The sequence below is a fragment of the Mastigoproctus giganteus genome, chromosome 6 (genome assembly GCF_048544385.1).
Source record: "Mastigoproctus giganteus isolate SK-2022 chromosome 6, ASM4854438v1, whole genome shotgun sequence".
In the NCBI taxonomy this organism is placed as follows: domain Eukaryota; kingdom Metazoa; phylum Arthropoda; class Arachnida; order Uropygi; family Thelyphonidae; genus Mastigoproctus; species Mastigoproctus giganteus.
Genome location: NC_143580.1, coordinates 204,662,523 through 204,675,023, shown reverse-complemented (window position 1 = coordinate 204,675,023; position 12,501 = coordinate 204,662,523). Strand labels below are relative to the sequence as shown.

Here is a 12,501-nt window from a genome sequence, read left to right as displayed (position 1 = left end):
TTATTTTGTATTGTTTGTTATGGATTGAAGGCATATATTGTAAAATTTTTAGAATTATTGCATATGGGCTTTGTTCCTGGTGGCAGTACCAGATGAAGTCAATAAAATATATATCTGCACTGATAGCTCCAGTTTAGGACTGGCAGAATAAATTAGCTGGATTGTTAGCATGAATTTTTAAACTTTATAGTTGCAAATTTACTCAAGTAATTTCAGTTGTAAACTTAGATGCATTGAGTGATGTTGCAAATACCCTTCACAACCAAGGCCAGGGATTTACCAATTTAATTTATTATAATGAAATTAAAATAATTTCACCCTAAATAAATAATGAAAATTACATAATAGTGAAAAAACAATGAAAATTACAGAGAAATTATTAATTGTAAATTAAAAAAATACAGGTCAAGGTAAAAAAATAGTATGTACAATTATAAATTATACGTGTAGTAAGAGAAAGATAAAATGACTACATAGATACAGATGGGAGTACATGTCATTAACACATTTCATGATAGTCTGAAATAAACAGCATTTGATACACAGACATAGCGGCTCAATCTCTATTACAATCATCTATTTACGTGGCAGTATCATGGTAATTAAGGTCACGTTGACTGTGACGATGGATAGATTAGTGTTCTGCAGTACTCAGTGGTTTGGCCATCAATGACCTCTCCCTGGGGAAAACAACAGATGAGATTGGGGTGGTTTGTAGGGCATTGTAATATGATTGTAATGTTATCTATCAGGGAATCACTGATTCCTGCTTAGGATGAAGAGGTTGTGTGGGTCAATGAAGCCAGTGTGCAGCCATCTGTATTCTGAACTTGTTCAAGTGTCTGGTAGGGTACAAAGCAGTCCGATAGGTGGAAGTGGGATGAAGAGAAAAAATTGTTGGGGTTGCTCTAAGCCAGCCAGGCAGAATCCTCCAGCAAAAGAAGTCCCAGTAAGAGGGAGATGTGATGAGTCCAATCAGCATCTTTGCTGTTATTCAAGTCGCCTTACTTTGGTGAGAGAGAGGACAGTCTGGGGATTCCTGTAGCCAGGGCAATTTCAGTGGCGAGGACTTGAGGAGGTATTCTGTGTTTGTGGGTTGCCCATTTGAGGAGTCAGTGCTCTACTCCAAAAATAGGCACTGAGAGTGCACAATGGTCTTCACGTACTTTGCTGTTATGATCTTATCTGGCTCTGGGAATGTCCAGACTGCCCTCTCTTACCAAAGAAAGTTGACTCAGCACTGTGTTGAAAACAACTCCTAAATCTAATGATAAAAGCCAGCATGGATTATAAATCTGCTGAGCATTAATCCAAAGGCAGTGCAATTTTTAATCATCTGTAAAATCAGATCTTGCATATAAAAAAAAAAAAAAAAACTGGCACCCTTCAAAAGACTGGTATAGGGATAACATTTATAATGGTAACATAGTTAATTCCATGAATAGCTAATCAAAAGTTAGTTTAATCAATACAACCTTGTCCAGAGCCAGCACTTTACAAGCTTCGTTGCATAATGATTACGTAGTATGCAAAGATTGATGTTTTATGTATAACCAGTGTACATAAGTATTCAAATATGAATACATAAGAAGTTAGGCAATGTACACAGTGCATTACATTTCAGGTGCATTCAATATCTTTAATTAATTAAAAAAAATTTTTTCTGTTATTAATAAAAGTGAAAAATGAAAAACTATCATGTTAAACCAACTAATTAGTAATTGATTAATTACTAATATATAAAAGTAATCATTTTCACTTCACTGCACATACCTCACAACCTAATATTCGCTCATTTTGTCATCGCATGTGAAATGAAACATGCATTTCATGCTCTGTGATGTAATAAATTGGCCAAATAGCAACTGTACCTCAGATTGTAGTATACTGATACTGTGATCTTGTAATGCGCTTATTTCTTCCTGGATTTTAATAGCAACTGATATAACATGTATTCATGTTATGACTGCTCTCTTTTAAACAGTCAAGGGGTTTTGGAGGCATCATTATGATGTGAAACCAACATTTCCTGGAAGGACAAATTTGTGATTTGTGCAGTATTAGCTGATGTATAGAAGAGAAGTAATGCTGAGAGTAAAATAGAAAGGTATGTGCGTGTGTGTGTTTATATAGAAGAAACAATATTTGTGATGCATACACCCTAAAAGGTTATGAAGTCTGGGTTATCATAAGATATCTGTTCTTCTTTAGAAATCCTAATATTGTTGAAGATGATTATGGTACCAGCCAATTCTATTTTAGATTAAAGTGAACTAAGTTTCCTTTTCCTCATGGAGAATTACCTGGAAATCAGCATTTCAGGAAATGGGAGTGGATATTCAAAAAGTTGTGGCTTGCTTGTGAAGAGCACAGTTTGTTAACTGATAATCAACCGAAGTGGAAAGTAGTTGAACTTCAACAGCAAAACTTTGTTCACCAATAAAATGTTTGTGAAGGGTGATATATGCCAAAGTTATAATTTTAATACTACACTGTTAAATTTAAAAGAATATATTGGAAATTCTAAAAAGTACTGAAAGCCTGCTGAGGCTATCTTGTCTTCTCTGCATGTACTGCTTTTGAAGAATACAAAATTTTATAAGTAAAATATAATGAGAATTACATAAAGAATTAATCTACTAGGGGATCTCCATCTCATTGAGAACCACAGAGGATTTCATAACTTCTGAAAACTGTGGTTATGAATTTCCAAGCAATGAGGAAAATGGTCATACCTGTCTAAAACAACTCTTCCTAACTGTTTGATTTTCTGGTCTCTGCTCATATTAAAGCATTTTCTTATAGATTCTTATTTCAACTGTCAGAATTCTGGAATTACATTGTTCCATGTGGAATTATGCAAATTTAAGTTTTTAAAAGGATTCAACACCATGTCCTATTCAATGCTATTTTATAGTACACCTCAATTTACATTAATCTGATAAACAGTGGCAAGCATAAACTAGCTGTATTTGTGCCACTAAACCTTCTCTCTAATAAAAGCAGTGGGAGGAGATCATTTCACTTGAATGGGAAAAAGAACACACACACACACACACACACACAGTGAGCAGTTAGAGAGAAAACTGGCTGTCAATTACAAAACTCAGAGGGTAGGCAAAAAGGTGTGCCTTCTGATTGCTTACTTGGGGGCTCTTTATGCAAACCCAAATTGAAACCTTTGACGTGTCAAGAGCAGCTACTTGTATTCCAGTGAATTTGTCGAGAGAGAGGGAGAGTATTACCATTTGGTTTCTCCATTTCTTCAGAATCTTGAACAAAATTGTATACACATAAATTAATTAGTATTTTGCATTAAAATTTATATAGATTGGATGCTAAAAGAACTCATAATTTGTAAAAATCTGTATTTTCTTTTAACTTGCAATGTTGCAAAGAATAGAATTAAGATAATTTTCTATTCAAATAAAATGTTAGTATACTTTGGTTTTAAGTTAGAGAAAATTGTATTCTTCCTTTTAACAGATTTTCAATGCAGATTTTCTGAGAAAAAAGTGAAGAAATCTATTGATACTGATATTAAAGCTTCACTTTACTTGATGGTCTTGGCGCATTATAGCCCTAGTTGCTAATGCGCCAATAAAATCCAAATCAAATCACTTTACTTGAAGCTGATAAATTATTTTATTCCCCACCCCAATATGAATTTTTGATAGGAAAGAATTAACTATATTGTATTTTTTCTTGTATATATTTTAGAATGACTGGTTTGGAGTTTTAGGAAGCATACATATAATGCTGTTTTCTGAATATATGGCAGTTGAGAACTTAAATGAACGGTGGACAATCAGATCAAAATTTAAAAGGTAAGGTAAATATTGCTATTTTATGGAAGCAAAAAGAATGAATGACCACATGCATACAATAAATTGGTTTTTATTTAATGTATTTATAATGTTTTTGTGGGTGGTTCCCTTGGAACAGGTCTCGCAACCCTTCTGAATGGCATCTTGTAGGAGGATTTAATGCATGCCTGCCAAGTGAAAAAGGTTTAGATTTTGAATACCATTGGTGATTCTCTGATCAGAGGATGGTTTTTCACCTTGCAAAACTTAAGTTGCAGTTTACAAATATAATACACAAGATGCAGCATCACGTCTTTGGTTGTAAAAAACTTTATCTGCTTCATTTGTCAATCCTTCTAGTAATTTATCCAATCTTTTAAGTTTATTAAAACCATCTACTCCCACAACTACATGGAAATTTATTTCAACAATCAACTACTTTAGCTGAATGTGAATTTCTGCATATCTGTTCTTCAACCTTCCTTTTTCAAGTTAAATTTATGTCCCTTTGTGTTTGTCTTGTGAGAAAGAATAATAAAGATGTCATCAACACTTATTTATTTAACCCTTATAACCCTTTTATATTCTTACTGCTTCAGTTAGTTTGCTATGCAGATGTTGCAATTTACCGAACCCCAGTCTTTCTTGATAAGAATATCCTATGCCCCCCTCCTCAAATTAATCTTATTACTCTTCTTTGCACCCTTTCCAACATATTTATGGCATTCTTAATGCCATAAATATGTTGGATCTTATGTCTTAAAATGATATTTCCTAGAAAAGCTTATGAAATGCTGATAATCACTGTAATAGGAAACAAAGCAATGGATTGCTTATAAAGCCCTAGCTGAAGGAATATGAGGGGACTATGTTTATGCACAGGCCTTTTTATGGACCTTATCATACACTCTCCATTTATACAGTAGTGCAAATTCAATTGTAGATACATGAGGTTCAAAAAAGTATCCAGATTATGTTCATCATTCATGGTTCAGACAATGGAATGCAGTGAGACATAGCACAACATATTTAATTATGTCTCATTTTTACCTCTATACAGTAAGTTCACTTGCTTATGGCAATCACTATTATCAAGCCAATTCCGAAGACATGAAGTGCTCTGAACAGTATGTACATAGTGTTTGGGATAAGGTGTCGCCGGTGGTTCCCACAACTGGACCATTAGTGCTCTTGTGAAGAAAACAGTACTCTGTAAATGCGAGAAGTCTGTAGTGTGATTTATGTAGAGTTGTGTTCTGTTGTTCTTCTGGCTACTTTGCCTGTACACATCATTGGGGGGTGACCCAGGCAGCAGAGGTTACTTCTCTGGCTGGTCTCTGCCAGGATTGCCTCTGCTTCATGGACAGAAACCAAGTTAATAAAAAAAATAATAATAAAATAAAAAAAGTTCGAGTAGTGGTGCACAGTGCAAAAAAGGGTGGGTAATAGGAAGAGTAAAGGATGTGGAGGATGGATGTAAAGGAAGGCATTTCCCCCTTCCAGTTAACAGTGGAGGTCTGAACATCCTACCTGGTGAAGGATGGGGATGAAAATTATATGGCAAGTTTGATGTGTGGATTGCCAGTGGCATGAATGGTCACCAGCTGCTGGCAACAGAAATCCTACCCAGCAATAGCCAGGTTGGCAGGAGCAGTCCATGGCAGGTACGAAGAGTCATGGTGAATGTAGAAGTAAGAGTACATGAAGGTGTGTCCAGGTTTGTCAAATCCAGAGTCAGCTGTCAAGTCTAGGTTTTGCTTGTTTAAGAGGTAAGAGTCTAGTCCAATTATAATTTCATCCTGAAAACGGTACAAGAGTACTAATTACATGAAGAAGAATATAATTTCAACTCACTGGTTTCCTTTGTCTATAGGAGGTACAGTGTTGTCGCGATCTTGGGTCTGCAGATATTTCCTTTTAGCAAATAGGTCCTGGGCTGACTGAGAGAAGGCACGATATTGCTGCTTATCATAGGTGTTCATATCCTTGCAGTATTTGTTGGATTCTAGTGAAGAAGATTGATCTTATGTCTTCATAGATCAACAGAGAAGACAGTTTTAGAAGAGGTGCTCCCAAATTTCATTGAGGCCACAGAGGCAGTGAAGATCCTATACTTTACACATTAAGGTGAGTTTTTTGTTGATTGAATGGCCTGTAATGAGGAAAGTGGTGTGCAGACCCAGATTAAACCATGGATGAGGCTTGGGATAGAGCTGGACGTTTAGTAAGAATTTTTTGGTAAAATTGTTTCTGTCCATCTGTTTTACCAGATTTTGGTTAGATGGTTCGCTGTTCTTTTTTGTTCCTGTTTGACATTTTTAGCTGGGCCATAGTGAAGTCCAGTATGGATGCAGGAAATCACTTAAGGAAACAGTAATGTAGACTGACCTCCAGATCCAAGAGGAGAATGCCTGCTAGGACCTGAAGGCTTGCTAATCATGCAGCAACTAGGTGTAGTAGTTAGTACTGTGCTGTATGGTGATGAGTTTCTGTTGATTCTTTGCCAGAGTGGTTTGCAGATACTAGACTCCAGCAGAGTACATTATGATAGGAAGAAAAATGGCCTTGTATAGTAGGGCAAAGGTGCGACGTTTTAAGCCACAGTCATGTCTGCTAATTCTTACGACCATGGCTGTGTACTTACTTTCTGATGGAGATATGGCAGGTGGTGGGAAACAACATGAGCTTGGAATCTAGGATAACTCTGAGGTACTTGATTTCTGTTTGAAGTTTGATTGTTCTGCCTGCTGTTTTAATTTGTAGAGCCCTGTTGATTTTATGTGCTCCAAGTTTTGGTTTCAAGTATTCCCCTGAGGAGGATGGTGGTTGTCTTCTTCGGGGAGATACTAAGTTTATGCAAGTTGGACCATTCCTCATGGTCCACTTCCCAGTTGTTTACAATACTGCCCTTGAATCCCCACAGATTAGTATTAGTAATGACCGCATGGTGCAAGAAAGCCTATGGCTTATGCTGCACCAGCCAAAAAAAAAAAAAAAATCCGAACAAAACAATGATAAAAATAAATAATAAATAATAATAATTAATAAAAAAAAGGAAATTAAACCTATCATCCTATGCGCTTCCCTTACCCAAAAGTACTATCCAGATGACCTTTGAATTTCCCCAAACTGTCGGCCTCTACCACCCATGAAAGCAACTTATTCCAGTAATTTATAATTCACTGGCTAAAATAAAACTTCCTGCAGTCCAATCTAAACATTTCCCCCCGTAACTTGAATTTATGTCCCCTAGTTCTAGCATCATTTATAATCTTGAAAATTTCGTCCTCATTCATTTTACTGATGCCTCTCAGAGCCTTAAACACCTCAATCAAATCTCCTCTAAGGTGTCTAGTTTCCAAACTCTGCAACCCACATATTTGAAGTCTTTCTTCATAAGGACGCCCTTTTGCCGATCTCACCAGGCGAGTTACCCGTCTTTGCACCCTTTCAAGAAGCTTGATGTCTTTCTTTAGGTGCGGTCTCCATACTTGAACACAGTATTCCAAGTGTGGTCTAACATAAGCCTTATATAATGGGATTATCACGTCCCTATCTCTACTTGCAAAAGTTCAATAGATCATCGATAGGACACCATGGGCCTTCCTTGCAACCTGTTTACAATGCTCAGAGAATTTCATGTCTGACCGTATCGTAACACCCAAGTCCCTTTCCTCCAGTAATGGGTTTAGTTGAACTCCACCAAGTGAATAAGTTATTTTGGGATTACTGTTTCCCAGGTGTAATACCTTACACTTTGTTGGATTAAAGCATAGCTGCCATTTTTCTGACCATTCCTGAAATCTATCTAGGTCTCTCTGAAGAAGCTCAGCTTGACAGTGATCATTAACTACTCTACCAATTTTGACATCATCTGCAAATTTAGACATCACACCCTCTATCCTTTCATCAATGTCGTTTATGAAAATTAAAAACAACAGTGGTCCTAATACTGATCCTTGGGGAACCCCACTTCTTACATCAACCCAATCTGAGGAATAGCCATTTATCACAACCCTCTGCCTCCTGCCCTGAAGCCATCCTTCTATCCATCTAAGGATTTTCCCAGTGATTCCAACTTGTTCCAGCTTATAAAGCAACCGCTCATGTGGGACTGAGTCAAAAGCTTTGCTGAAATCTAAATAAACAATGTCGAAATTATTCCCTAAATCCAGCTCGTGAGTGACCCTTTCGAAATAGCGAACCAGATTTTTAAACATGATTTTCCCTTTACAAAACCATGCTGAGTATCCTTGAGAATTTCAATTCGATCCAAATGATCCTGAATTCCACCCTTGATCATTGCCTCCATGATTTTCCCTACTACTGAAGTCAGACAGACAGGTCGATAATTTCCCACTTCACTTTTAGAGCCACCTTTATGTATGGGAGATACATTGGCACTTTTCCAATCCAAGGGAATCTCCCCAGTCTAGTTATGCTCGCATAATTAGCCTCAATGGTTCAATGCACTTGCTTGCCGCCTCTCTTAAGATTATAGGGTATATTCCATCAACTCCAGGAGCCTTACTGGCCTGTAGGCTCGAAAGTTTTTTTCATTAAATAATCTTGCGAAATTTCAATATCATTAATTACATATTTTTTAACTTCGCTCCCACAATTTCCCATTGCCACAAAAGGTTTTTCATTTGTAAATATCAATGCAAATAACTGTTGAGTTCATCTACAACAGCAGCTGGTGTATTTAATACTATCCCCTTTCCCTTACGTAAAGGTCTGATCTGGTTTGTCCTGCTCTTCTTGGCATTTATATATGTGAAGAATTCTTTATCCCCCCCTCTTTGCTCTGTTTGCTAGTGATTTCTCATAAACTGCCTTTGCCTGTCGGACCTTTTCTGTGGCTCTATTAGACATCACCTTGTAGCTGTTATAGGCTTCAGTACTTTTTATTGCTCTGTAACCTTTCCATGCCACCTTTTTCTGCTCAAGTAATGTGGAAACTTCACTATTCATCCAACTTGAACCCTCCTCTTGGAGTATTTTTTTTTAATGGAATATACGCATTCAAGGCGTCTGTGATTAATCTTTTTAAAGCATACCACAGTTCAAATGTATTCATTTTCTGCACGATATCTACCCAGATAATAGAGGCCATGTCCTTAAGGCATCGTAATTTCCTTTTCTGAAATTAAAACCCATTCCTTTGCCTTTTACTTCTGCTACCTCTCTCGTCATCATCCACCGTAGAACTCTGTGATCACTTCCTGCTACTGGTTCCTCTACTGTCAGCCCTGTTATGTCATCTGATTCATGTGTGATGATGAGGTCTAGGATATTCTTTTCTCTAGTACTTTCCCTGACATGTTGATACAAATAAGTCATCTAGTTGATTTAAAAATTTTGTTCCCCATGTCGAGTTTTCTTCCCATTTACTCCAATCAATTAGAGGCAAATTGAAATCACCCATAATAAGGCATTGACGCTTACTTGCCCATTCCATTTGCATGTAGAGGCTTTTGTCATAATCTTTACAATCACCTGGTCTGTAGATTACTCCTACTTGCATTATATCTTTGTTTGCAACTATCTCACACCATACAGACTCTATACTAGCATGTGAAATGTCTGAATCCGGGAAAGCTATTGTCGCACTCAGGCTGCTTCTGATAAGAAGCATTACTCCACGATCCCTTCTATCTACCCTATCCTTCCTAAATACATTATACAAGCCATACTTAAACTCATCATCCCCAATTTCCGGGTGGCACCACGTCTCTGTAAGCCCTATTATGTCCGCGTTACTTGTTTTAACCAGCAGTTTGAATTCTCTCATTTTATTGACGACACTTCTAACGTTACTGTATAAACAATTAAGATTTACTGTTCTTGTATATTTAACAACCCTAACACAACCCCTGAAGTTTATTAGACTCTCTTCCCTGATATTAGCTACCTGCTCACGTTTCTGCCCCCAGAACATCTAGATAATACGTCCAGTTGGGGTAACAGATAAGAACTCTTAAGGTATGTGCAAGAGTTACTTTGACCAATATTATGAGATAAACGCGTGTCAGTATTACTAGCAGTTTCCCTGAACCTTAAGGTATCCTCAATAATACTGGCACAAACTTTTGCACCACCTTTGTTTAAGTGTATCCCATCTTTACAAAACAAATTCCTTCTACCTACAAGTGTGGGCCACACTTGTAATTACAACTGTGATGATAAAGATAACTTCACAGATAACTTTATCATCACAGATTGTGATGATAAAGTTATCTGTGAAGGCCTGGTCTGTGCAGGCCACAAGTCAAGATTGAGAAAATAGCACATGGAAACTCCATAGTGGGACATACACAAGTTTTAAATTAGTACCATAATTTCCAAGAGTCAGGAATCTGCCAAATGTGATATGTAGTCTTCCTCAATTTTTTTTTTTTTTTTTTTTTTTTTTTTTTTGGTAGTTGTTGGGGCATCAGCTTCTGTGGCCATAATGCACCTCCCAAGGCGTTTTGCGGTACTTTGATCCAAGCGCGAGGCGGGATTCGAACCCGCGACCTTTGGGTTGCCAAGTAGGCATTTTACCCACCCGGCTATCCCGGTTGGCTCCTCAATTTCAACAAATGATAAAATCATGTATTGAATGCAAACTTTGCCAGTAAATAACCAAAAATTAACTATTCATGAAATGGCTGAAAAAACTTATTGCCATCAGATTGTCGTTCTATCTTAAAAAAAGTTCGAAAATGGAGAACAGCCTTCAAAGTTAATGCCATGACTGTTAAAGAGCAACAACATGAATGCTGCCAGAAAATTGTTTCCAGTTTGTTTGAACATACAACTAATGACAAAGCAATTTTGAATTGTACCGTAAGTAGAGATGGAATGTGAGTTTATGGTTTTTCCCTGATCCAAAATAAAAAAAATATATATATATGGCAAGTGTACATTCAAAACAAAGGCCACATTGTCAGCATTTTTTGACTGTGCTGTCCACCACGAATACCCTCAGAGGGACAAGTAATTAGTTCTGCGACACCTTTGTGATATGGCCAAGGAAAAAGATGAGAAAAAAAGAAAACAGTGGAACCCCAAAGATTTTTGCTTCATCACCATGATGCACCATTTCATTCATCACTACTTGTACAGAGTTTTTAGGCACATGAGGGATTGCCCAAGTCCTGCAATCTCCAGGGCTGGATTTATGCATAAGCTAGACAAGCTACAGCTTAGGGTCTCGCGCTACAAGGGAGCCTCCGCATCAGTATGGAAAAAATAATAAAAAAGGAAAATTATTGTTGTTATTATAGACTTTTTTTTCTGCTTTTACTTGTCATAAAAAAACAATTTATTGCAATATACTTTTGATTGTTTTTACTATGCATGTCTATTTTTGGAATCAATAAATTACGAATGTGCCAATGGTAAGCATCAAATCAGAGATTACTTACTTATAGGGGAAAGTGGGGTAAACCAGATAGCTAATCTTTTGTCAGACAGTTTGCTTTCAGTGTTTTATGTTAATATGTATGTGTGATCTTGTTAAAGTGAGCAAGACTTTAAGAATAGTTTAACAGTAATTTACATATTATTACAGCAGCATTATTTAATGAAATAATTATCGTTATTTAAATTGTGAGGTGAGTTAGAAACATATTTTGTAACATAATTTATGGATAAAAATAATCAATTTAATAATCTAAATAAATAATTAACTCGCATAATGTCATGTGCAATACTCAATAAAAGTAATAGTGAATAATTATTATTTATTAAAATTACAAAATTTTTGTTTTTACATATTTTTGCTTATCTGAAATAAATTTTGCTTAGGATTAAAAATGAAGAGTTTTGCAAGGAGGTATCAAAAGAGAAAAAAATAACTTATTACAAGCTCATTTATCTAGTTTACACAAAGTTGACACTTATTTTAAAATAACACAAATAAAAAGATTCATCTATTGAGGGATCGACCTGACATCAATTATTCCTACAGATATTTCTAGTGAAATTCCATCTAATCCTGATATTGCAAATTATAAAACAGAAACTATTCCTATAGATAAGGCAACTACATCTGATCATGATATTTCAGGCTACAAAAAGAATTAACAAAACATTATATACAAATACAATGATGTGGGTCTATGGAGTACTTTAACTAAGGATTTTATCTCATTTTGGGTTCAGAAAGGACCTGTTGACTGTCAACACTAGAAGGATTCAATTGAAAAATCAAAACAATTTAAAAATCAACTCCACAAAAATTAATGGTGAAAAGTACAGTCGAGAGTGGCTAGTATTATTCTCCATCAACTGCATGTGTCTACTGTTTTGTATGCAAGCTTTTTGAAATTCAAGTTGCACTTTAGCCAATGACAGCTTTAAGGATTGGTGAAACCCCATTTTAATTAAGCATGTAAATTCAATTGATCATAGAGCAGCTTTGCTCACATATTTATCAAGAAAAGGTGGATCCACTTTACATTCAAAATTAGCTAAACAAATTATAAAAGAACAAAAATATTGGAGGAAGGTGTTTCAACGTATTGTAGCAGTTGTATCTACTTTGGCAGAATGAGGATTGCCATATCGAGGCAATGACTAGAAATTTAATTCACCTCAAAATGGAAATTTTCTTGGATTATTAGAACTAATTACTCAATTTGATCCTTTTTTCACCGACATACTGTTCGTTATGGGATTCTGGGTCTGGAAAGCCGTCATATTTATC

The 12,501-nt window shown here is 36.1% G+C and overlaps 1 protein-coding gene across 1 annotated transcript in view; it reads left to right on the top strand.

Annotated features, from left to right (window-relative positions):
• Positions 1–12,501, top strand: part of LOC150084896 (mitotic checkpoint serine/threonine-protein kinase BUB1 beta-like) — a 202,759-nt gene that overhangs the window by 184,588 nt on the left and 5,670 nt on the right. Inside the window, exon 19 of the mRNA XM_090376385.1 lies at positions 3,721–3,827. Within this exon, the coding sequence (XP_090232511.1) occupies positions 3,721–3,827 (107 nt within the window). The remainder of the gene's footprint in view (positions 1–3,720; positions 3,828–12,501) is intronic.